A 27761-nucleotide genomic window follows, 5' to 3' on the forward strand; every position below is an offset into this window, starting at 1 on the left:
GTGGGCTGTATTGGGGATCTTCAGAGCTGGTTTGGATTGGTGGCTGAGGCTGCATGTGTTTTAAAAAGTTCTTGCTGGTGATTTCCTATTGTGTGTGCTAAAGTTGTCTTAAAAGTGCTCCCTGGAACTGTGTTTTCTACCGAGTGAAGTAATCTGATTAACTTACATTAACTGATAGAGTCTAGCAGGCACTGCAGGATCTAGTTTAGCGTATGGTTCGGAATAAGGTATCTTGCAAAGATATCGCCCAAACAAGGAAGACAGTGTTTATTGATAGTGAGGATGAAAAGAAACTGTAGTACATTCAATGTCCTTAAATAAAAATAATAAAAACCCAAAGGATAGCAAATTAATACTGTCATGTAATCAACATGCTGTAATAAGGAATAACAAGCCTACCTTGAAGTGTCTATATGCAAATGCTAGAAGCCTAAGACATAAGATAGGAGAACTGGAATATATTGCACTGAATGAAGAATTAGATATAACAGGAATTTCTGAGACCTGGTGGAAGGAGGATAACCAGTGGGACACTGTCATACCGGGGTACAAATTATATCATAGTGATAGGGTGGACCGGAATGGGGGAGGAGTAGAACTGTATATTAACGAGAGCCTTGAATCAAATAAATTCTGCAGGAAACAAAAGACCTCTTGGAATAATTGTGGATCGAAATTCCAAGTGTTAAGGGGAAAAGGATGGTGATAGGGGTATACTACCATCCACCTGACCAGGATGAGCAAACAGACGCAGTCATGTTAAAGGAAATTAGTGACGCTAATAAAATAGGCAACACAATAATAATGGGTGATTTTAATTACCGAAAAAATTGGAATATGTAGAATCTAAATCACATCAGCTTCAAAATGTCTACAATTGCAAAAGTGTTGAAAGGTGAAAATGGACTCTCACGCATGAAAAATCATGGAGAAAAAAGACCTCAGTATGATCGGCAACACCTCCTTCCAAAGGACACGCCTTATAATGAGAGAGGGTGCCTCTTTAATCATAAGTCTTAGCAAAAAAACCCCACTTTAAATAACTAACGACCAGGCCTCACTGTTGAAAAAGTTCCAAACAGTTCAGAACACTGCCGCGAGACTCATCCTAAGAGAACGACGCTTTGCACATGCTGAACCCTTGCATTTCAAATTACACTGGCTGCCTGTACAGGAGCGCACTGCCTTTAAGCTCTGCTCCTTGACCCATAAAATCATCGATGGGCTTGCCCCAGAGTATATGCACCCCTTGATCGACCTCCCGCCCAGGAACGCCAATCCTGCTGCTCGTTCTTACCTTCATCTGCACTTCCCAAACTGTAAGGGTGTCAAGTACAAGAAGATCTTTGCCTCGTCCTTCCGCTATTGGAGCCCTAAGCCCTGGAATGCTCTCCCGCAACACCTCAAAACTCAAGCGGACCACGCCCTCTTTAAGAAGTTGTTGAAGACCTACTTCTTTGCCAAGACCTACCCCTCACTTTGTACTGCTGACTGATGCACCCCTCCTGTCCCTTACTCCGCTAGTTCACCCTGTTAGATGCTTTTCCCCTTGCTTACTCTTTGTATACTTTTCTAAGCTTCCTATTCTGTAATTTTATTTAATGTTTTGTAAGCCACATTGTACCTGCACGAGTGGGAAAATGTAGGAAATAACCGAACAATAAATAAATAAATAAACTTCATGAGATAATGCCCAAACACCTTATCAAGCACTTATAGGTGAAGACACAGGAGTTTAAATACAATGTAACGACAAAAAAAAGTGTTACTTATCTTGGATGGTGAAAACAATAAGAAAATCTTCCACAGGTTAATGCAGACACTTAAATTTGCGATTGCATTGTCTTCATATCCCGACAGGGAAGCCCTGTTTCGCCGATCAATGGCTGCGTCAGGGGAAAGTTTTTAATGACCACCTCCAAGAGATCAGCTCGCCTCATGTGCTTCCGTACGCATCAAATTTCAATTTGAAATTTCAATTTGTTTGATTCCTACTAAAAAATGAGCTGGCGGAGCTACTGTTAGAGATATGTAATTTATCTTTAAAATCAAGCGTGGTACCGGAAGATTGGAGAGTGGCCAATGTAACGCCGATATTTTAAAAAAGTTCCAGAGGAGATCCGGGAAATTATAGATCGGTGAGATTGACGTCGGTGCCCGGCAAAATGGCAGAGACTATTATAAAGAAAAAAATTACAGAGCACATTCAAAAGCATGGACTAATGGGACAAAGTCAACATGGATTTAGTGAAGGGAAGTCTTGCCTCACTGATCTACTACATATTTCTTTGAAGGGGTGAACAAACATGTGGATAAAGGGGAGCAGGTTGATATTGTGTATCTGGATTTTCAGAAGGTGTTTGACAAAGTACCTGATGAAAGACTCCAGAGGAAATTGGAGAGTCATGGTATAGGAGGTAGGGTTCTATTGTGGATTAAAAATTGGTTAACAGATAGAAAGTAGGGTTAAGTGGTCAGTATTCTCAATGGAGAAGGGTAGTTAGTGGGGTTCCCCAGGGGTCTGTGCTGGGACTGCTGCTTTTTAACATATTTATAAATGACCTAGAGATGGGAGTAACTAGTGAGGTAATTAAATTTGCTGATGACACAAAGTTATTCAAAGTTGTTAAATCGCGGGAGGATTGTGAAAAATTAGAAGAGGACCTTACAAGACTGGGCGTCTAAATGGCAGATGACGTTTAATGTGAGCAAGTGCAAAGTGATGCACGTGGGAAAGAGGAACCAAAACTATAACTACGTCATGCAAGGTTCCGCATTAGGAGTCATGGACCGAGAAAGGGATCTAGGTGTCACCATTGATGATATGTAGAAATCTTCTGCTCAACGTGCCACTGCGGCTAGGAAAGCAAATAGAATGTTGGGTATTATTAGGAAAGGGATGGAAAACAAAAATGAGGATATTATTGTGCCATTGTATCGCTCCATGGTGCGACCACACCTCAAGTATTGTGTTCAATTCTGGTCGCCGCACCTCAAAAAAGATATAGTGGAATTGGAAAAGGTGCAGAGAAGGGCAACAAAGATGAGTCAGGGGATGGGACGACTTCCCTATGAGGAAAAGCTGAACAGGCTGGGGCTCTTCAGCTTGGAGAAAAAACAGCTGAGGGGAGATATGATAGAGGTCTATAAGATAACGAGTGGAATGGAACGGGTTGATGTGGAGCGTCTGTTTACGCTTTCCAAAAATACTAGGACAAAGGGGCATGCAATGAAGCTACAGTGTAGTAAGTTTAAAACGAATCGGAGGAAGATTTTCTTCAGTCAACGTGTGGTTAGACTCTGGAATTCGTTGCTGGATAAGGTGGTTAAGGCGGTTGGCTTAGCGGAGTTTAAAAAAAGGTTAGACGGCTTCCTGGAGGAAAATGACATAGAATGTTATTGAATGGACGTAGGAATAATCCACTATTTCTGGGATAGGCGGGACGAAATGCTTGTTCTTTTGGCCGCTATTGGAGACAGGGTGCTGGGCTCGATGGACCCTTGGTCTGTCCCAGCTTATGTCTCAATAGATTCTTGAGGTGGAGGAACTAGGTTTGTCAATGCTAAATGAGAAACCATGAGAATCACTGTACCTAGCAGGGGCGGATTGATAGTGATCTGGGTCCTCCCAGGCAGAAGGGGTCATTGGTCTTCAGCTGATGCACCCACGTTTGTTTCCCTGCACACTACAGCCCCCCGGGCCTACCTTGAAGGGCCCTGGTCATCTAGTGGCCTCTCCGGGGAGCAGGAAAGAACTCTACTTTCCTACCACCACCGCTGCTACTCTAACGGGCACCGCTACTTCTTCTTAATGGCTGCCAAGACTTCCTGCAGCAGTCTCAAAAGCCATTTTGAAGAAACGGTGGTGCCAGACAGAGCAGCGGGCAAGAAAGAGTGGGGTTCTTTCCTTCCCCCAAAGAAGCCACTAGATGACCAGGGCTCTTCAAAACAGGCCTGGGGAGGACCCAATGAGGCTCAGAGGGCTGTAGTGTGCAGGGGAGAGGAGAGGCACTGGGCCCCCCAAACCCTCTGGCACAGCCCGGTTTCCCATATGGTCAGTCCACCCCTGGTACCTAGACTTCTCTGAAACTTCTAAAGAGTTTTTGCTATTAGGAATATTGATAAATAGATATAAAAGCAGGCCCCTAATCCACTACTATCAATCCATCTTGTGTTAGGCAAGTTGGAGACATGTGTCTGAAGCAATAGAACAGAGTGGCACTGATGCTGTTGGTGAGCAAGTCTATTTCAGGAGTCAAACTGGAGAACTTGCATATCCAGTGACCATTTCTGTGTTGTAAGGACTCAATCTGTCTGCCAAATTGTTTTGCTTTCTAGCAATGTAGGTAGCTGGATAGATATCTGATTTAGGATTACAAAGTTCCATAGTCATGCTGTCTCTTGACATAATCAAAGGGATCCTGCTCCTTCTTGCTTGTTGATACAAAACATTGCCGCCTAATTATTTAGAAGGTGACCGTGAAAATGGTGAGCAAATAAAAGCAAAATATTGCTGTCGTCTCCAAATGATTGATGTGAAGAAATCATTCGACCTTTCTCCAGATGCCATGTACGTCTCAAAGACAGAGGTGAGATCCCCACCCAATGCCTGAAGAATCTGTGATGAGTACACAATGATGCTGTAGGGACATAAAGGAGAGTCTTCAAATTAGGTTCACCGTATGAGCATGGCTGAAAGGTGAGCAGACAGAATAGCTTAGATATGGGTGAGCAGACAGAACAGCTTAGAGGATATGGAATATAATGTTTGGTTCCATTGGCTTTTGAGTCCCATTGTGGTTTCCTCATTTTGAGATGCAAAAAGGGATACCATGCACTGCTACTGTCATAGAGTCCTGCATCTGTAACTAGGTCTGTCCGTGACTTGAAATCTGCCTTGTGATAAAAAAAACTCTCGGCTTGGTTTGCATTCAGAAGTGTTCCAATGAACAAAAATTTCTGCTTTAGGAAAAGGGTGGGTTTTTTTACATTTATGAGGAACCCCAAAGACTGAAAGGAGGGCCAAGGCATTTTTCTTCACTGAGATTAGTAGATCTGGTGATGGAGGAGCCAGAAGCCAGTCATCAAGATATGGAGAAACCAGCATACCTTTATTTGTGCAAGTGGATTGCTACCACCAGACATTTGGTGAATACCCTAAGCATGGTGGAAAAGACCAAGAGGAAGTGCTTAGTATTGATGCTGGTTGTTAAAATCACAACAAAGTTACTTCCTACAACTGAGATGGATGAAGATACATATTTAAGAATCCATGAGGTCCAGTGAATGCATATCAACACCCTTTTCTTAAATAAGAGAAAACAGTAGGGTGTTCATTTTGAACTTTTCCTTTTTAAAGAAAAGACCAAGGTCCCTGAGTTCCAGATCCTCTGAACTTCTATAGGATGAGAAACTATCTGAAACAGAATCCCCAATTCTTCTTTAGAAATGAACAGGCTGCAACATTGGCTTGGAGAAAGAGCTTGACCTCAGTCTGAAAAAGCTATGTATGCGAGTGTGATGGTTGAGCCCAGATGAGTACTCTTCTCAGAGGAAGACAGAGAAACCTTAGGCAATATTCTGATTTTATTAATCTTAGCAGCCAGGAACCAATTATGTTCCTCCATTCTTTGAGAAAGAATGAAACATAACCTCCCACAGGTAGGGAAGATTCAGGTTTGAAAGGCAACTGAATGTTTTCTGATAATTTAGTCAAAGTTAAGGGCTGCTTTGACTGAGGTGGAAGTGTCTGATTAGGCTACTTCCTCCCTTTGATGGTGCTTGGTATAAGTTTGTTACCCTGCCTGTTAAGCCTGCCTTATAAAAAGAAACCTTTTCCTGGAGGAAAAACTCCTATATTGATGACAGATTCTGAGACTAACACAGAAAGATGCTGCAGTGTTGTGCAATGGTCTTTTAAGGCATCTACAGTCTCTAACCTTTCTTCTGAAAAGGTGATCACTAGTACAAGGAGCATCAGCTAAATTGTCACAGACATCTCTTAAATCCAGAGAATATTAACTAAGCCAGCATTCTTGGCAGCCAAAGCAGAGGCAAAAATTCATGATGCAGTGTTTAAAGTATCATATTCTGATTGAATAAGTCAAGTATCACACTCAGTCTTCTTCACATAGAATCATGTTCAACTCAATATTTTGAACCTTCTGAAACAGTAGTAGTAGTAGTAGTAGTAATAGTAGTAGAGAGCATATAGAGCTGCAGAGAACAACGAACCATGGGAGACTCACTGGAAGGGAGCATCTGGTCCTTTCCAGGTGGTGTACTAGTGGGTCTTTGTCTTTGCACTTCTATACTTTTTGGCTAATTTCAGTCACCAAACTATAGGAAAGTTGTTTTATGTCTTATTAGCATTTGGTAAGCAGCTGAACTTTTTCAGATAGTTTATTACATTAATTATACTGCCTTACATAATTCAAAAATATATATAAAATGAAGAACCTAAACTACAATAAAATACATCACAGCTGTTTACAATTAAAATAATTTTATAAGAGAAAAAGACAAGGAATTCCATAAAATTACAGTAAAGCTTCACACAATCAAACAAGGCCTGACATACCAAATTACAATCCCCAATCTTACTATACAATCCCCAATCTTACTATCTCAAAGCAAAGTTACGCCAGGATTCATCAGTGCAACCCCCCCCCCCCCCCCCCCCCCACCCAGCCCATGGTATATGAAAGGCCTGTGTAAAAAACAGAATGTATTTAAAATCATCTGGAAGGCTTTAACACTGGCCTCCACTGAATCAATTTAGGGAGGCCATTCCATAATGCAGGTGCTGACCAAAGGAATGCCTTCTCAAGCATCCTTTCCCATCACATTGCCAGGTGGAGCATATTCATTTTAAAATCCTGAAAAGATCTTTGAGTTCTATTAGGTATATATACAGACTAGCTATTGAGCTTAAATAAGATGGTTGAAGTTCATAATAAGCTTTGTGAGCTACAATTAAAAGTTTGATGTTAATCCTGAAATGAATAGGTAACTAATGGTAATGCTTGAAAAGTGTGCGCCACAAAATGCCTAGCCACCCACCTGGGGTTACCCTGTGGCCACTTAGAGGGTCTATCCCCAGCATAGCTCAGGTCCGCCTGCACCTGCCACTTGTGCTCTACACTAGCACCCTCCTCCCACCGACTGGGTCACAATCGCCTCTGGTCAAGTCTCCTGCTCTCAAATTATCTCCAGTGATTTCTAGGTTACTGGAAGCTACACTCTGGGTGGTCCCACAGATCCCAGAACGCACGCACAGATCCAATACACATACCACCAGGATTCTTTATCAGTCCAGACAGCAGAGGCAATAAACTGAATAGTATTTATTGTGTTAACTTGAACAATGAACAAAAAAAATGCAATCTGCAAACAATAACAGGTAACAAGGAAGATCAGGACATATAATTAGGGTTGCCATATGTCTGGTTTTACCCGGACATGTCCTCTTTTTAAGGACACTGGGGGACGTTCGATTCCAGCCTGCCCGTTTGTCCGGCAGGCTGGAATCAGACGTCTCACAGTGTCCTCAGAAAGAGGGCAAGTAAGTCTCCTGCTTGCTACTGGTGCTGCTTCAAAATGGCTGCCGAGACTTCAATCTGCAGCCTCATGAGACTTCCAGAAAATCTTGTGAGGTCACCGCTTGAAGTGTCGGCAGACCCCCGAAACTCCACCCATTTTGCATAACCCCATCACTTTTGGTGAGGTCACAGGGAATGATGTCATAGTCATGCCCCCATTTCAAGATGGGGGCCACTAATGTATGCATCGTGTAACTTCTTGTTTCCACTACTAGCCACCATCTTGGATGAGGTCATGTGATGGGAAGTGATATAAACAGAACCCTGACATTGACCTTTACAGCCTCGGCGAAATGTAGTCACGCATGCACACCTTAAGCTTTTCCTTCTCATAGGACATTTTTGTTTTCTTTTTTTTCTATATAATTTTTTCTTTGGGATACCTTGTGCTTACTTTGAAAACTGTTTCTTCATTTTTTTTCTTACAGGAAAACAAAACAGGCATTTGTTTTTTTTCAAGCGGATACCTTGTGCTTACTTTTAATACTATTTTTACTGAATGACAGCCGTTTTAGGTTTTAAAAACAAAAATAATAGACCAACTCTCCTCCTCCTCTTTGCCCCCCCTCCTATTTTCAAGAGACAACTGTGTGAGATCGTGCCCTAAACAACTGAAGTGAGACAGAAAAAATGCCAGGGGGTGGCTTGTGTAAGAGCCAAGCTGGTTTTCCTTGCAGCCACTTTGAAAGGAAATCCCCTTTTCCGACTCATCTCTCAAAGGCAGAGCGCTGCTGCTTTGTGCCTTCCTCCTCCCCCTCCCTCCTAGCTAGCAACAAAACTTACCAGCTCTACCATATGACAGATGAACTTAAAAAGTTACAGTCAAGCAAACTTTTTTTTCTTTTCAAAGCTTTTATTTTAAATGAAAAAAGTGAAATGGCAGAATAAATGGTTTTCTATAGGAATGGTTTTGCCCCCTTTCTGGCAGTTTGAAAAGAAAAAAAAGAAATCTCACTCTCTCACTTTCTGCAACCCCCCAGACCCCCCCCCCCCAACACCTTTTTCTCTGTCTGTAGCCTCCTCCCCCTTTCCCCAGCAAACTCGTTTATCATACAGTCACATGATCTCAGCTCTGCACCTTCCAAAAAGCAGGCTCAGTCTCCCTGGTTTCTCATAGCTTTTTTCAGCAAAAGCAAACTAAATACATGGAATCCCAGCTCTGAGCTGTTTGCTTTTTTCCAGTAAATACATTGTTCTCTGTGAGACAGCAGTAGCCTCCACCCTACTCCCCTTCCCCTAACCCCTCCCTTCTGTTTTCGAGACACACAAGTTTTACAGATAAGCAAACCTCTCATTCTCTGCATCTCCCCCAGACCCCCACCTTTTTCTCTGTCTTTAGCCTCCTCTTCCTTTCCCCTAGCAAACCCATTTATCATACAGTCACATGTATAAAAATATAACAACAAGTGGCAAAACTAGGCATGTCTGCAGACAGAACATAAGGACCCTAATAAGAACACGTGACTAGTAGATATAAAAAAAGACATTACCACCATTCTACATTTTTTTCATCTATCAGGGGATCAGAAAGACACAACAGCTAAACATGGAGTCCTACAAAACCCCTAATATACAGAGGACCAGAAGGGGTAAACAACTCTTGTTATTAAAGAGAGGGCAAAACCTCAGTCTTTATTTAAAAAGTTTTGATGCCGAGACTGAGGGATACCCACCGGTAATCAACCTGACAATCACAAAATATTGTTAGTGACCAGAACATGCACTGTATGGCTGAAACAGAACAGGAGGACCCGTTGCTCGGCCAGGAAATGGCAGAGTCCTTGCTAGATGAACTGCCATGTGGGCAAAAGCCGTTTGACTCTCAAGAAGTCAACGTCTCGCTAATTGAAGACCTACATTGCGAACAGAATATAACTGTGACTGAAAATGCTGTGGATTTTCCAGAGTCAGTTTCAGTTAACACGTATAACTTTTGGTTGGTGTCCTGAGTCTGTCTTTGAAGAGTCTGATCCAGTTCCCACCTTTTGCGGATTTTCCAGAAGAAACATTCGGAGATGTCGTTGATGACACAGAAATATATCAAGTGGCTGAGGATACAGAACTCATGGATCTAAACCAGACAGAGGCATAGTCTTTCCCCATTTCACAGGTATGCTTGTAATTTTGTTTTCTTTTTTTTTTGACAAAATATGTTCTGGGGTATAACTTTGTGGCTGTTTTTCTTGATTCGCCTTTTAACAGACTGTCCATATACTCTTGTAGGTGAACGACGAAGGGTATAGAGACGCCACGAAGCCACAGCCGTTCAGCATCACGTTTGTGTTGCTTGTGCTGCTGTCACAACGATGGCGAAAATGTGCAAGGTATACAGAGACTTTGCAAATGGGCCTCCAGACCTGAGGATGCCCGAGTCATGGGATGATGGCACCCATACAGGTCTTATTAAGCGACCGAGGATCCACGTTCTTTACCGCAAAAGTGTCTTCAATTTGCTCATATGAATAGTGGTTTCCAGCATTACACATCGCTGCTGGGGCGAGGCTGTGGCAAAAGACTGTCAAGGTTATGCATTGGAAAGGTAGGGGCTGAGCCAACACGAATGCCCTGAGATGGCACCCTGTCAGAGCGCAGAAACTACGTGCGCTTTGCGAGAGACTGTGCTTGGAACGTATTCTAGGTGCTATTCTGATAGCTGGGTATAAAATGGAACTACTGGTGGTTTTTAATGAAACTATTAATACCATCAAGGACCTCATCGAAAGTGTAAAATCAGTGCCTAATCCTATTGAAAAGCTAGATAGTTTAATCAACAGATTGAAGGATAGGGATTTCAGAAATTATATAAATTGTATTATATGCGAAAGAAAAATTGATTCCTTTTACAAATGCGTGTAGTTCTCAATATGATTGTATGTGTTTCAGACTTTGAGGCATTTTATATCCATTGTATTATACTTGAAAGAAACATGATTCCTTTTACAAAAGTGTGTACTTCTAAACATGTTTGTTCTGTGTCAGACTTTGGGACATGTTGAACAGTGACAATGAGTACAAGTGTAGATCATGGCCTGTGCAGGCTATGGTCATAGTATAAAAACAGATATCATAATAAAAATAATATAACTAATGAAGAGTCACTTGTGTTCTTATGAAGCTGTGTAAAACAAGGTTCAGGACCTTTTGTTTTCCCCAACATCAGCACATCTGGTCGCAATTGGCCTGCCAGACAGTCGACCAAAAATATACAGGGTGGGTATCACAGAGGAGGTGATCTTTCTTCCCTTGTCCAATCATATTTCACACAGGCATGTTTTTCCTGAAACACCGCCCAGCTGGGTAGGCTACTATAGCACCAGGCTTGTGTCAGAAGGAACAGTATGGCTGGAGGGTACAAGGCCGGTATGATCTTTTTTTCCGTTTTTAAACTAAAAAACCCCGCCACAACACAGAAATGGAATCTACAGAGAGCAGCTACAGTGATGCGGTAAGAGTTTTAAAACATTGCATTTTCTCTTTGCACCAACTAACATGAATGCATAACTTACTAAAGGCCTAACCTGTTGTACGCAGGAAGAACACAATTACACAGTGTGTCAGTGGTCTGGGGATAAGAACACAAAACCCAACCATAAAGCATCGTCAAGCATACTGTTAGAACATGCTTACATCAGAAAAAGAAAATATAAAGTCCTCTAAAAGCGACCATTTAAATGTTTTGCAGATCCTCAAGCCGTTGTATTAAAAGGATCAAAAAAGGTACATTTGATGAATGTGATGGTCTGTTGTGTATTTTGGCAGTGCAGAATATGAACAGCACCACAACCTCCCAGATCATTCCTACTGCTCAAAGAAATGTCTCAAGTGGCTCGCAAGTTTACGTTGGCAAGTAAGTATTTCTGAACATTTTGAAAAGAACAATTTTTGCATTATGCCTGATATAGCTGCAGAGTCTCAAAATGGTACTTGTAATTGCTACCATGTAGCATCTGCCAATCTTACAAAATGGCGCACGTAGATGCGGCTGCGTGGCGTCCTCATGGTGGTGTGTTGATGGCCACCTTGGTGGTGGGTACTTTGCAAGTGATAGACCGTGTGTTCGCTAGTTTTACGACGTTCTACTTTTTTATCCTGCAGATCAAGAAAAAGAGATGGCTGATGAAACCTCGATAGCTAGTGCCGAGAAAAGAGGACAGAACACGAACAGTGTTGCAACAGTTGATCACTTGTACTGTTCAAAGGGGCAGAGTGGTGGTTCTGACAGTTCAGCAAGCCATAAAAGCACTTATGCTTTTAAAAGAACAGGTTTTGCAAACCATTTTGAAGGTAATTTATCTATAGACGTCGCATCTTTTTTTGTCATGGCTCTTGATAGTCTTACAAAATAGCGATTGTATCTGCGTCCCACCTTGTCGGTCATCTTGACGAACCCTCCCCCCACCGACAGCAGGTACCTGAGAACGATAGGCCTGTGTTCATCAGTTTCACGATGTTCTACCTTTTATCCCACAGATCAGGAAAGAAAGACAACAGCCGGGCACCCGACTCAGTCCAATCATGGTCAAGTGGTGCCACCAAGTCGGTACGTCAAACCTAGAGATAAAATCTAAATCATTTGGCAAAACAACCAAGAAGAACAAGCGAGAAAAGAGGAAAACGCACGGGTAGCCCTCCCGCAGAAAGAGAGAGAAAGAGGGTGCGCCATGAAACCAGAGCCGAGAGCGAATCTTTGGACATGGACACCGCCAGTAGTGATTATGACGCCGGTAATGATTCTAAAACTGTGATTGGGCCTGTTATAGACAATGCGTCTGAAAATGTTACAACGGACCCTGAACCGGTGAGATTATAGTTTGTAAACAGGTGGACTAGGCCCTCGCCCAGGTTTAATGGTGTGAGCTTCTCAGACCATTTTCGTTTTGTCATTTGAATTTTCCCAGTTAGCAGCTAGGAGATAAATGGCTATAGCACACGATATAGTCAGATATCCCCAAATATTTAATTTGTATCCAGCTATTGTAAGCGGCCACATCGGGCCACTTAACTAGCTAGCATATATCTTTATGTCTAAGATGACATTTGAAGGTAGCCGGTTAACTTTAAACCGGCTAAAAATACACTGGATATTCAATGCCAGTCACCGGAAAAAGCTTGACATTGAAAATCTGGGCCTACCGAAGGAGTTATTCAGACCATGAGAGGGAGCCTGGCTATCGGCCCACATATGTCCTATCCAGTCTGCCCACCCATGCCAGCTACTCTTTCCATCACTTTCTTAGAGATCCTATGTACTTGTCTCAAGCTTTCTTGAATTCAGATACTGTTTTCGTCTCCACCACCTGCACTGGGAGATTGTTCCACAAATTTACCACGCTTTCCGTGAAGAAATATTTCCTCAGGTAACTTCTAAGTCTATCCCCTCTCACATTCATCCTATGCCCTCTCATTCCAAAGTGTCCTTTCAATTGAGACTCGCCTCTTGTGCACTTATGCGGCATAGGTATTTAAACGTCTCTATCATATCTCCCCTCTCCTGCCTTTCTTCTAAAGTATATATATTGGCATCTTTAAGTCTATCCCCATTCACTTTATGGTAAAGACCACTGACCTGCATCAATAGTTATCACAGGATGGACCGTGTCAGAAGATGGGGTTGGCATGCACCATAGCTCTGTGCCAGCAAAGACAATAAGCTCTGTTTACTAAGCCGCGCTGTAGGTGCGCTAACTTTTTAGTCAACGCTAAAAATTAGCGTGCACTAATGCTAGACACCCCCATATACTCCTATGGATGTCTCTAGCGTTAGCGTGTGATAATTTTCAGTGCACGCTAAAAGGTTAGTGCACCTACAGCGTCTTAGTAAACAATGTCTCAAAGTTGAAAAATTAACAAGAAAAAATTTAGAATTAAGAGAACACTAAAGAAAGGAAAATGACGGTAAATTACAAACAAAATGTTCTTAAACCAAAACTTTTTACAATCCAGAAAAACTTAGTTTGATTTTATTTTTTGTGTTTTTTCTTTGTATTTTGCCTTTTTCATCTATTTTATCCTTTATTGTCACTTTTCTTTCCTAATCTAATCTCAATAATTATCAAATGCTTACTCCCATCCCAATAAGTCCAAAAGCAGCTCACATATATAGAGTAATATAAAAGAATAATAAAAAAAAAGTTAAAAGAAAGAATATTATTACTGACTATTATCATTTACATTTTTGAAACAAATGTGTTTTTAGACATTTTCTTCCTCTTTCCCCTCCTTTTCTGCTTCCACATGCTAACTCCATAAGCCCAACTCTTTCTTTCATCCTTTTCCTCCCTGCTTCCTCCTCTTCTGCAGCCCAATAATAGGACTTTGCCAGCAATAGCTGAATGACATCCTCTCCCTGGCTCAGGCTCTGCATTGTCACTTACATCAGGAACCAGGCACTGAATTTTAAACATTCAGCAACCTTATATTCATCATTTTTCCCACCCTGGGGAAGAGATGCCACAGTATAGATTTCTAGATACATGCAAACACTTTCCAATTCCTGCACAAGTTTTCACATTAACTCTTTTCCAATTATGATAGCAATTTCCTACCAGGAAAGGGTAAGGATTTCCAATGTTTTTAAACTCCATGATGTCTATAGAGCTTGGTCACATGATTGCATTTGCACATATTTAAATAAAGCAGTGTGAACATGCATTTTTTACATTTTGCTGAAGTATTTTATTCAGAGCAGAGGCTGGTTTATAAACGTACATAAAGGGAACTTTTTTTTTTGTTTCAAAGTGAGGGCATCTAAGCTGCATATTTCAATTAAGCCAATTAAAAAAATTAAATATATCTTTCTGCTAGAACTTTATCCAAGACCCAAACTGAATGACTTGAATTGACATTTAGTTAAATTATCAAACCATACAGGACCCCTAGCATAAATTGTTTAAGTCAGCATGAATTTTTAAAAATAGAATTTTTAAATTTACTTCAAAAGTATAAATATAAAATATACAATGAAGATCACAGAAAATTATTTTTTAAAATATTTACCTCAGCCTGAAGTTTAATATCACAAGCTTTCTGTTTTTCTGCAATAGAATTGTAGTGTCTTGCATTCAGAGCTGTAATTTCTTCCTCACTCAGAGGTCTGGACATAGAAGGAAGAGAACAGAATTTGCTTTGCTGTCCCAACATACGCATCAATTGGCTATTACTAATGAGAAAATATACAGGCTACTCCAAGAAAACTAAAATATCTATATCAGAACCAATATCCAGCAGACAACTAAGCACTAAAATAATCTGCATAACTAACGGAGAAATTATGTCTTACTGGATAATTTTCTTTTCTTTAGTCAGCAACACCGTTATCCCTTCCTACCAAAAGGATGAATCCAGCGACTAGTGGGATGTGTCCATCCACCAGCAAGTGGATATAGAGAACACTGAACTGAAGTGCCTCATGGGACGCAGTATTACTCCTGACAAAGCAGAATGAAACATAAGAAAATAAGAATAACAAAGTCTCCTCTCTCACAGTAATGAATAATCTGTGAAAAATCCTTACTGGAACAAAGAGCCACAACCTGCAACAATAACAAATCAACAGAGTAGAACACCAAGGGAGGGACCCTGGATTCATCTGCTGTGTCTAAAGGAAATAAAACTATCCAGTACGATATGTTTTATTCCTAAGCACCAACAGTAGATGAATCCAGCAATTAGTGGGATGTACCAAAGCATTCTGAACTAGGGTGGGAGTCAGAAGCTCTCGTACGAAAGACCGCCGCTCCAAACCCTGCGTCTGTGTGAGCTGCAACATCCAGACGATAATGCCTGGAAAAATTGTACAGGGTCGACCACGTTGCCACCCTACAGATTTTATCCAAAGAAACCACGCGCATCACTGCTCAGGAAGAAGACACTGCCCGAGTGGAATGTGCTCGCAGCTGCAAAGGAACACTTTCCCGCTGCAATGTAAGCTGAAGCAATCGCCTACCGGAGCCAGCAAGTGATGTCATCTTAGATGCCACCTTACCCTTACAAGGACTGACGTGAAGAATGACTAGATGATCTGACCGCTGAAAGTCATTAGTCGAGCTGAGATACTGAAGAAGAATCTGATGGACATCTAGTAGACGCAGGGATCGAAACTCCAGTGGATACAACTCCTCCGAAAAGGCGGAAAGAAACACCGGCTGATTAATGTGAAAGTTGACACCACCTTCAGGAGGGAACTGTGCAGATCTTGACCCCCTTCGGGGGGGGGGGGAAAGACTGCAAAAAAGAATCCCGACAGGACAACGCTTGAAGCTTGGACATTCTGCGTGCCAACAACACCGCCACCAGAAAGACCACCTTGAGGGTCAAATCCCTCAAAGCAGAACAACGTAAGAGCTCAAAAGGAGTCTTCACAGCGCCTGCAGAACTAGGTTCAAATTCCACTCCGGGCATGGAACCCGCAAGGGTGGCTGAAGCCAACACAGTCCCTTCAAAAACCAGATGACATCCGGCTGAGAAACCAATGAGGCACCAAGGATCCAGCCCCTGTAATAGGCCAAAGATGTGACTTCCATTAGCAGAGAATTGCAAGCCAGCCCTTTCCCCAAGCCTGAATGCAAGAGAAAGGGAAGAAAGAGCAGGTCAACACCCCGCTCAGCACACCATAACCCAAAAAAGCCTCCACATCTGCACGTAAGTGGCTAAGGTGGAGTGCTTTTTAGCCTGCAGCAGCATCGCAATCATGCCTGGGGCATACCCTTTCTTCCTCAACTTTGCCTGCTCAACAGTCAGGCCGTAAGACCAAAGTGGGAGGGATCCTCCATCTGAAACGGGATTTGCACTAGCAGGCCAAGATGCAAAGAGGATCATCCACTTGCAACTGAACTAGGTCCGCGTACCATGGAAAACAAGGTCAGTCAGGCGCCACCAGAATCACCCAACCTCGGTGATGGAGAATCCGATGTAGCACCCTGCCCAATGTGGGCCAAGGTGGAATGACATAAAGAAGTAGAGCACCCGTCCACGGCTGGATGAGTGCATTTAGCCCTTCTAACCCGTGACCCCGTTTTCTGCTGTAAAACTGCAGGGCTTGTGCATTGCAATGGGTCGCTATCAGGTCCATAGCTGGGGTCCCTCAACCTGGCCTCCATCAGCCAAAATGCTGACTCTGAGAGCTCCCATTCTCCCGGGTCTAGTAGATGTCTGCTCAAGAAGTCCACGTGCATGTTTTGACTTCCAGCAATGTGTGCTGCCGACAGCTGCTGCAAGTGAACGTCTGCCCAACTGACAAGAAGTTGAGCTTCGAGAGCCAGCGGCGTACTGCGTGCCCCCCCTCCTTGGCGACTGATGTAAGCCACCTACCACCATCAGGTTATCTGAAAGGACCCGAACCGGCTTCCCTTCCACAAGGAGAAGAAACTCCAACAGCGCTAAATGGACTGCCCAAAGCTCTAGGCAATTGATCGGTCACTAAGCCTAGGACCATTGCCCCTGCACCACTTGCCACAGGCAATGAGCCCCCCCAACCCCAGAGACTGGCATCGGTGATGACAACTGTCCACTCTGGATTTGCCAAGGGAAGGCCCTTCTGTAAACTGGCATCCAATAAACACCATCATAGGCTGTGACAAGCCACTGAAATCCACCACAGAAGCAGTGCGTAATCTTGCAACATCGGGGACCAACGACTAAGGAGCGATTGCTGAAGCGGTCTCATGTGCACTCAAGTCCAGGGCATGATATCCAGAGTTGCCGCCATTGAGTCGAGAACTTCAGCATAGTCCCAGACCCGAGGATCTGGGTTCTGGAGCAGGAGGCTCACCTGACTCCATAGTTTTACACATCTCTGGTGTGGCAGGAAGACCTTGCCCAGAGCCATATAGAAGTGCACCCCTAAATACTCCACAGTTTGGGAGGGAAGCAGCTGACTCTTGGGGAAATTAATGATCCAACCCAGAGACATGGTGAGCCCGAATGGCATGACTTTGAACTGGAAGTACTGACCAAGCACCGCAAACTGGAGATACCTCCAATGTGGGGCCCATATGGGAATATGCAAATATGCCTCCTTGAGGTCCAGGGCCATAAGGAACTCTGCCAGCTGTACTGCCATAATCACGGAACACAGAGTTTCCATGCGAAAGTGCTTGACCTCCAGAGAATGACTGACCCACTTGAGATCAAGCACAGGCTGAAAAGCCCTCTCCCCTTTTTTTTTTTGCTTGAGGACCACAAAATAAATGAAATAACGGCCCAGGCGCCGCTCCTCCGGAGGGACCGGACCAACAGTTCCTAATTCCCACAGAGAGCCGAGAGTTGACTGAACCGCCATCCACTTGACCCGGTTGCCACACGGGGATTCCAAGAAAAAAATCTGCGACACAAGAGGCAAATTCTAATTTGTAACCTTTTTGAATAATATCGAGAACCCACTGGTCTGAGGTTATGTGGGCCCACTCCTCGAAGAATAGAGCGACCCAGTGACCCATCATTGAGTGGAGCGAGAAGAGGAGGAGACAGAGAACTGTCTGGTGGCAACAGAAGCCGGACGTTTCTCTGAACGAAAGGGCTGCCGAGACCCAAAATGAGCACGGGCAGTTGTATTCGATCGCCCAGGCTGACAATGGCATGAATCCCTGAAACGAGGCTTAGAGGGTCCCACTTTGGACTGGAGCCATGCTCTATCTTCTGGCAAGCACTGCAACTTCAAGTCACCAAGGTCTTTCACCAATTTCTCCAGATCCTCCCCAAACAGCAAGAGCCCTTTATAGGGCAAGCGTACAAGGCGTTGCTTAGAAGCCATGTCACCTGCCCAATGGTGCAACCAAATCAAACGACAAGCCATGACCGCCAAAGACATCTGCATTGCGGACACCCGAATCAGGTCATACAAGGAATCTGCTAAGTAGGCTAGGTCCATCTTTACGTCCGGCAACTCTAAGGAAACTCAGACTTCAGTTCCCTGAGAAGCATCCGCCATTTGTTGCACTCAGCTCAGACAGGCACGCGCTGTGTAAAAACTGCACACCGCCGCCTGTAAGGAGAGCACTGAAACTTCAAAAAAAAAAAAAAAAAAAAAAAAGAGTTTGAGGGAGGCCTCAAGCCTCCTGTCCTGCACATCTTTTAACGCCACACTACCTTACACAGGCAAGGTGGTCTTTTTGGTGACAGCCGTCACCAATGCATCTAGGTAGACAGAGCTTATCCATTTCTGCCTGTGCAAGCAGATACAGCTGAGACATGGGCTTGGAGAAGCGCACTGGCACATCCGGAGTAACCCACTGTGTGGAGATCATTTCGTGCATGGCCACATGGATTGGAAACGCCAGAGGAAGGCGACGAGTACTAGCTATCTTGGTATTGTCTGAAGCCAGGTTAGAAACCTGCGGCTCTACAATACTAAGAACCTGAAGGGCCTTAGTAATAAAGGCGGGCAACTCCTCCTTATGAAACACTCGAACCGCTGCCAGGTAACCTGCCTTTTCATGTAAAATCTCACCCTCCTCGAGTTCCTCTCGCAGCCAAGAGACCCCCAAAAGGCCCAAAACCGACTCCAAACGAGGGGGGGGGGGGGGAAGGGGGGCCACAGACCCTGCATCCGAGGCAGAATCTTCATGGTGCCTCTTGGGAACAGGAACCTCTTCCCGCTGCCCAAGAATAGGCAAAACTGCCCCCCCCCCAGTCTGCCCTTTAAAAGGCAGGTGCAGTGCAACAGAAGTATAAACTTGGGGGAGAACAGTGCCGTTTGAAACAGAAGTATAAACTCAGGGGAGAATAGTGCCATTTCTCCCCCACTCGCCTGAACTCCCTGAGCATCAAAACACACTGGAAGCATGCGCATCAGAGCAGTCGCTGCGCCCAAAATCAAAGCTGATTTCTCAGGGGAAAGAGCGTCAGATTTGCGCTGGAAAACGGCTGCAACCTCGTTATCCTGAGCAGCAGGCAGGGCGCGTGCTTTGGCTACTTGGGAAAACCTGGAGGCCTCCGCAGATCCGACCCCCTCCGCTACCGGGGATGAAATACAGCCTCCCGGACAAAGATGTGATGCTGCTATACGCTTGGAACAGCAACAGCAGCATTTAACAAGCTCTGCTGCCGTCAAGGGAGCAGGTGCCTGCACCGAGCGCCCTGACACACTACCAGTGCAACAAGCACATTCACCGAAGAAACGGTGCTAGCAGGGGTCCTGTCTGAGGTCCGCATCATTGCAAGTAAATGCCCAACTCTCTTTGCTCAATTCCTAGAGGAAAACCTCCACCACTACCGGGAGCTCAGACAGCTTCCCCAAGGCAGACTGGTGCAGATTTGAAGAGATTTAAACTCTTTTTTTTTTTTTTGAACTGTGAGAGAGGAGAATGGAGGAAACAAAAGAGATGGTACAGGGTGGGGGAGGGACCCGAGGAGACTGGGTATGCCCCCCCCCAAAGGCAGCGCCGGTTAGCTGCACACCCCAACGCTACCCTGAAACCAAAGGCCAGGAGCGAGAAGAAGAAGCCAGGAGCTAGTGGAGAAACCGTCCACCCACCTGCTGGAGATAGAGAATACTGACTAGCCAGGTGCTTTTCGTCCTGTGAGGTACTTCAGTTCAGTGTTCTCTATCTTCACCTGCTGGTAGATGGATACAACCCACTAGTCGCTGGATTCATCTGCTGTTGGCGCTTAGGAATTACCTGTTTAAGCTAGCCTTTAATTTAAATATTTTTAATGACTTTACACAAAAGCAATATGAAACCAAACTTCTGGCAAACAGCTTAAATATACGAAAGAGTCAGTGAACTTATGATATAGCACCAGACTAACCAAACTATACCACTGACAAGAGGTTTGGGTTCTTACAGCCTCCTACCTCAAAAGTCTACCAATTTAACAACAGATAACCCCTAATACCCACATCCAACCCCTCTGCAACCCAAAGGTAGAGAAATTAGGCCCAGAGATGAATGGACTAATATGCTATAAAAGATGCAACTTGTTTAAAATCAAACTGCTCATTTAAGCTAACTTTTAACCTAAACCTGGATGATAAAACGTGAATTGAATGGAGAACGGCAATTGGTCCTGGTCTGAACAATTTTGCCTCTGAACTTTGATTTCTTCTATAAATAAATTGTATCTTTCTTTTCATCTTTCTGTATCTATTTTGTAGATTTTTATGTAAACTGCTATGTTGGACATACCTTATAGCAATATATCAAACTGGAAGTAAACTGTAAACACCATAGCAGCCAGAGGTTATTTCTGGATTCTGTAACTGAAATTCTTGGATCATTTATAATGTAGATTCCATAGAAGATAACATATATTGGAACATCCCAAAGCTTCAAGGGTAGAAAATAGATGGTCCAAGAGAGCCTATTGAAGTGCTTATTTCTGACTTATTCCAATAATCAATTTATTTGGTTATTCAGAAAAATCAAGCAGATTGGCACGCAGTAGTTACGCCATAAAAAAATGTTCTTTTATGCTAGTGTAGCCTAACTTGTTGATCTATTCAATATGAGTTTTGACTGCTTAATATCAAATATACAATCTGCCAGATTCTGATGCCTGCCTGTTTTAGTGCTTAAAATGGGAAGCAACACAGAAACAAAGAACAGGACAGCAAATAAAATTCATGTGGCCCATCTACTTTAAGTTCCTTCCTTTTACAATGCCAGGGATTCCAAGCTGATCTTCAGTTTTTCCTTCACTTTTTTGCAAGTAAGGCATTCCCCAACATGCTAGAAATTTCTGTGCCCTTTAAATATTACATCTTATTGTCATACAGTAAAGCAAAATTACTCACCTGTAGCAGGTGTTCTTCGAGGACAGCAGGCCAAGTATTCTCACAGCTGGGTGACGCCATCCAACAGACTCCGGTGCAGACACCGACTAGTGAGATCAAGAACTTTCTAGTAGCGTCTCACAGCGCATACACTGGTGCCATCCAGTCCGACGCACAAGCGCGGATCCTTCAGTCCTTCTGATTAGCTAAAGAAGACTCAAGGGGAGATGGGTGGGTGTGTGAGAATACTTGGTCTACTGTCCTAGGAGACACCTGCTACAGGTAACTTTGCTTTCTCCAAGGCCAAGCAGGCTATTGTTTTCTCACAACTGGGAATCCCTAGCTACCAGCTCACTGAAAACAATGCTAGACAATAGGGTCTCGAAACATCAAAGCCTATTGTTCAATCGATCTGAAACAATTTGTGTACTAGTTCTGGAGGTGCAACCTGGAAAAGAAAAAAACTAGGCCTATGGGGGTGGAGTTGGATTCTAGCCACCAAACAAATTCTGCAGGACTGTTTGCCCCAACTGGCTGTCTTCTTGGATATCCTGCTCAAGGCAGTAATGAGATGTGAATGTGTGGATTGATGACCACGTCGCAGCTTTGTAAATCTCCTCGATGGAGGCTGACCTCAAGTGGGCTACCGACATAGCCATGGCTCTGACATTATGAGCCTTGACATGTCCCTCTAGAGTCAGTCCAGCCTGGGCATAAGTAAAGGAGATGCAATCTGCTAGCCAACTGGAAATTGTGTGTTTGTCAATAGCTACCCCAACAAAAAGCTGGGTGGACTGTCTATAGGCTTTATTCCGCTCCAGATAAAAGGCTAAGGCTTGCCTATAATCCAAGGTATATAGTACACTCTCACTGGGATGGGCTTGTGGTTTTGGGGAAAAATGTTGGTACAACTGACTGATTAAGATGGAACTCTGACGCTACCTTAGGAATGAAATTAGGGTGCGTGCAGTGAACTACTCTACTGTGGTGAAACTTAGTGTAAGTTGGGTCAACTACTAGGGCCTGAAGAAGCTCATTGACCCTGTGAGCTGAAGCGACCGCCACCACAAACACAGCTTTCCAGGTCAAATACTTCAGATGACAGGAATCAATTGGCTCAAAAGGAACTTTCAACAACACTGAGATGCCATGACACAGTTGGAGGTTTGAAAGGGTTTTTTTGTCAATAACAAACCTCACAAGCGAACAACTAGAGGCTATACAGACATGAACTTAACACCCACAAGGTGATAAGAACTAATTGAACTGAGCTGAACCTGGTTTTCAAACCAGACCCAGAGAGGTACAGGAGGTATTCAAGTAGTTTTTGTGAACGATAAGTAAGGGGATCTAAGGCCTTACCTTCACACCAGACAACAAATCTTCTCCACTTAAATGAGTAAAACCTCTTAGTGGAGTCTTTCTTGGAAGCCAGCAAGATGCGGGAGACACTGTCTGGCAAATCTAAGATTGTGAGGGTCACAGCTTGGATCTTGAGATCACAGAATTTGAGATTGGAGGTTGGGATGTAGGAGAGATCCCTCTTTCTGCATGAGGCTTGGAAAACAGTCCAATCTCCACGGATCTTTGGAAGATAACTCCAGAAGAAGAGGGAACCAGATCTGCCTCGACCAGTAAGGCGTGATTAGGATCATAGTCTTGCTTGAGTTTCAGAAAAGTCTGCTCTATGAGAGGTGTTTGAGTATATGCATATAGAAAACCCTCTCCCTTATATAAGAGAGTCATCTGACACTAGTCCACTGTGTAATCTGAGCCTGGAGCAGTACTGGGGAACCTTCTTGTTCAGATGAATGGCAAAGAGACCCACTGAGAGGGTGCCACAATCTTGGAAAATCTTGCAGGCTATGCCCATATTGAGAGACCACTCATGTTGTTGCAAACCCCTGCTCAGTCTGTCTTGACAGGGAGTTGTCCTTTCCTGGGAGGTATGTGGCTGGGAGGAACATTCCGTGAAGGAGGGCCCACTGCCACATCCTCACTGCTTCCCGACATAAGGGGTAGAATCCCGTACTCCCTCCCCCTGCTTGTTTATATAGAACACTGCAACCTGGTTGTCTGTTTGTATTAGAATAATTTGGTTTTGAGCTAATCTCTGAAAGCCTTTAGAGCATTCCAAATGGCCTTGACCTCGAGAAGATTGATATGGAGATCTACTACTACTACTTAACATTTCTAAAGCGCTACTAGGGTTACGCAGCGCTGTACGTTTCCCAAGCAGACCAAGTCCCCTGGGTGTGAAGCCCATCTACATGAGCACCTTATCCTAGGTTGAATGTATCCATTGTTTGCACCTCTGAGGAGGTGGAATTTGGAATGGTAGTCCCACAGTCAATTTCATCTGAATTGTTCACCAGAAAAGGGCACACTTTTGAAGCCATATGGCTTATCAATCTCAACATTTGCCGAGCTGTGACCTGCTTTTGCTCCAGATTTGTGAGGTGAGCGTTGATAAGGTGTCTGCTCTCACTTGTGGAAGAAAAGCCTGAGCTTGCAATGTACCTATCAGGGTTTCTATCTATTTCAATTGCATTGATTCCAAAACCCCCTCCTGTGATGTGCTCTTGACCAGCCAATCATCCAAATAAGGAAACACATACACTCCCAGCCTGCATAGATATGCTGCTATGACTGCTAGGTATTTGGTGAATACCCTGGGAGCTGACACAATACCAAATGGCAGTACACAATACTAATAATGGTGTTTCCCTATTTGAAATCTGAAATACTTCCTCTGACTGGGAAGTACCAAAATGTGGGTATAGGCATCGTTTAAGTCCAGAGCGCATAGCTAATCATTTTCCTGAATCATAGGGAGAAAGGCACCCAGAGAAATCCTCCTGAACTTTTATTTTTTGACCAGGAATTTGTTCAGGGCCCTTATGTCTAGGATGGGATGAAATCCCATTTTCTTGGACACAAGGAAATACCTGTAATAGAAGCCCTTCCTTTCTTTCTCTGGTGGCACGGGTTTGACTGCACTGAACTGGAGAAGGGAAGAAGTCCTCTACCAGTACCTGCTTGTATTGAACAATGACACTCTTGATGGGCAATTTGGTGGTTTTTGACGCCAATGCAGGGCATAATCGAGATGGACTATTTGAACAAGCCACCAGTCGGAGGTTAAAAAGGGCCACCTGTGATGGAAAAAAATTCAGCCTCCCCCCTACTGGTAGGCCGTTCAGGATGGTTACTTTGAGTGTGGCTATGCTCTTTTGGAGCTGGTTAAAAGCTCATCCCCTGCTTTGACTGGGGCATCGGCTGTGACTTCTAAGGACAGGGCTGGAAAGAGTTTCATCTCCTTTATCATTTCAGTTGCTCTTCTTTGAACCTTTTCTAATTCCGCTATATCTTTTTTGAGATACGGCGACCAGAACTGATCGCAATGCTCAAGGTGCAGTTGCACCATGGAGCGATATAGTGGCATTATGGTATTTTTGATCTTATTCACCATCCCTTTCCTAATAATTCCTAGCATCCTGTTTGCTTTTTTGGCTGCTGCCGCCCACTGAACAAAGATTTCAGCGTATTACCTACAACGACATCTAGATCTTTTTCTTGAGTGCTGACCCCCAAAGAGGCATATTTTTAAAGCACTTTGGGAGGCTAAGTTCCATAGGTTTCTATGGAACTTTGGGAGGCTAAGTGCTTTGAAAATATACCTCAATGTAGACCCTAGCATCAGGTAACTATGATTTGGATTATTCTTTCCAACGTGCATCACCTTGCATTTGTCCACATTAAATTTCATCTGCCATCTGGATGCCCAGTCTTCCAATTTCCTAAAGTCTTCCTGCAATATTTCACAGTCCACACGTGTTTTAACAACCTTGAATAGTTTTGTGTCATCTGCAAATTTAATCACCTCATTTGTTGTTCTGATTTCTATAACATTTGTAATATGTTAAATATTATTATTGTAATATGTTAAATATTAATATTATTTATTGCATTTGTATCGCACATTATCCCACCTCTTCCCACCATTCCCAGTACTGATCCCTGCGGCACTCCAATGTTCACCCTCCTCCATTGAGAGAAATGACCATTTAACCCTACCTTCTGTTTTCTGTCCAATAACCAATTCCTAATCCACACCAGAACCTTGCCTCCTATCCCATGACTCGAGTCTCTCATGAAGAACTTTATCAAAAGCTTTCTGAAAATCTAGATACACTATATCAACCGGCTCACCTTTATACACATATTTATTCACACCTTCAAAGAAATTAAGCAAGATGGTGAGGCAAGGCTTCCCTTGGCTGAACCCATGCGGACTAATTTTATTCTTTATAATAGTTTCCACTATTTTGCCCGGCACTGACATCAGGCTTACCGGTCAGTAATTTCCCGGATCACCCTTAGAACCCTTTATAAAATCGGCATCACACTGGCCACCCTTCAATCATCAGGTACTATGGATGACTAACGACAGGTTATACATTACTAACAGCAAATCAGCAATTTCATGCTTGAGTTCTTTGAGTACCCTTGGATGTATGCCATCCGGTTCAGGTGATTTACTATTATTTAATTTGTCAATTTGGCTCAGTACATCTTCCAGGCTCACCAAGATTTCTTTCAGTTCCTCCACATCATCACCCTTGAAAACCTTTCCAGTACAGACAGATCTCTTACATCTTCTTCCTTAAAGACCAAAGCAAAGAATTCATTCAGTTTCTCCACTATGGCCTTGTCCTCCCTGAGTGCCCCTTTTGTTCCTTCGTGATCTAACGGTCCCACGGATTCCCTTGCAGGCATTCTGCTTCTGATGTATCCGAAAAAAAGTTGTTACTGTGAGTTTTAGCATGTGTGACATTTCTCTTCATATTCTCTTTTAGACTCCTTTATTAATGCTTTGCATCCGACTTGCCAGTGCTTATGTTGCTTCTTATTTTCTTCATTAGGGTCCTTTTTACATTCTTTAAAGGACAACCTTTTGTCCACGCCCTGAGCCCTACTCTCTGACCTCGGGGAACCTTTCTCCCCGATGTCAAGCACTGTACTCTATGCGTCAAGGTCTATGTCTACACAGTTCAAGGTGAAGGCATTGAGAATCTCTGCATCAGCATGGAAGGAGCCTCAGGAAGATTCTGGGGCTGATCCACAGTTGGCGGAAGCGCCCTCGATGCCTAAGTAGTTTGCAACTGCAGCATCTGCACCAGCTTCTCCCTGACCACTGCTCTGAACCTCTCATAATGGAAGGCATAGGCAAAGGCAGGGGAGATGAAAGAGGGGCAGCCTGAGAAGGTGTCAATGTCAGATTGGTAGCTAGGATCTGGCTGCTGGGAGACTTGTGCACCGGCACTTCTTCCAAGGAAAGGGATCGCTCCTACCAGTGCCAGCACTGTCGATGCCCTGGTACTCCTGGCACTATGGAAAGAAGACTGATGCTTATACTTCTTGGGCTTCTTCCGATGTACAGCATCACGGTCCTTCAGTACTGGCACAGTCAATGTCGAACCTGTGACGTTCCTTCAGTGTCGGGTCCTATGCTGACTGGTCCCAGGGCCTATTCTCAGCACCCGATGTTGAGAAACGTGGAGACCTCCTCAATGCCGGTGCACTCCCAGTGGTTGCTGAAGTCTTGGCAGCCATCGAGGTCAATGCTGCCGGTTCCAATGTCGATGCATCAGCCTTTGAGGAGCTAAAAAGCCTCTCCTGATGAACCTGTCGTGCCCTTTGTGTCCTCAACTGCATTTACAAACAGAAAGAACAAAAGTTAGGCTCATGAACAGGTCCAAGGCACCCGATGCACCAGTTGTAAGGCTCTGTTAATGGAAATCACTCAGTTACATTGGGTCCACCTTTTGACGCCACTGAAGGTCTTCCTGGACATAGAGAAAAGAATCATGGCCAAATTAAACTCCTTGATTGTGAGCTTGAAAAAGGGAGAGTATTCAAATTGAAGTCTGGGGCTCCAGACTAAACGGATCTAGCAACACGCAAAAAATAAAGGAAACTAAGGGCTGGAAAAAAAAACCTAAAGGAAATTAAAGGGAAACTGAAGGAGAAATAAAGGAAAAAAACTTGCACAGGAAGGCACTATATGTACTGTGAGAACACGATGACGTGTCCGCCCTGCTCCATGGAAAAAGACTGAAGGATCTGCACTCACGTGTCAGGCCGGAAGGCACCAGTGCATGCGCAGTGGGACGCTACTAGAAAGTTCTTGATCTCACTAGTCAGCATCCGCACCAGGCTCCGTCAGGTGATGTCACCCAACTCTGAGAATATGATGGCCTGCATGTCCTCAGAGAAGAGCTAAAAGCAATTTATAGTTGGTAGGATAAATACTATGGACTATATGACAGTAAATACTGTCAAAAGAAAATTTTCATTTGGTCAACTGATTTTACTAGAGAAACCATATTTCAGAAAAGTAAAGGTTTAAAGTGATGTAAAAATGAAGTGTGATTCCTGCTAACAAT

The 27761-nt window shown here is 43.7% G+C and overlaps 1 protein-coding gene across 1 annotated transcript in view; it reads right to left on the bottom strand.

Annotated features, from left to right (window-relative positions):
* AP1AR (adaptor related protein complex 1 associated regulatory protein) overlaps nt 1-27761 on the bottom strand; it is a 113006-nt gene that overhangs the window by 62020 nt on the left and 23225 nt on the right. The window contains exon 5 of the mRNA XM_030190853.1: nt 14598-14694. Within this exon, the coding sequence (XP_030046713.1) occupies nt 14598-14694 (97 nt within the window). The remainder of the gene's footprint in view (nt 1-14597; nt 14695-27761) is intronic.

The sequence above is a fragment of the Microcaecilia unicolor genome, chromosome 2 (genome assembly GCF_901765095.1).
Source record: "Microcaecilia unicolor chromosome 2, aMicUni1.1, whole genome shotgun sequence".
Classification (NCBI taxonomy): Eukaryota; Metazoa; Chordata; class Amphibia; order Gymnophiona; family Siphonopidae; genus Microcaecilia; species Microcaecilia unicolor.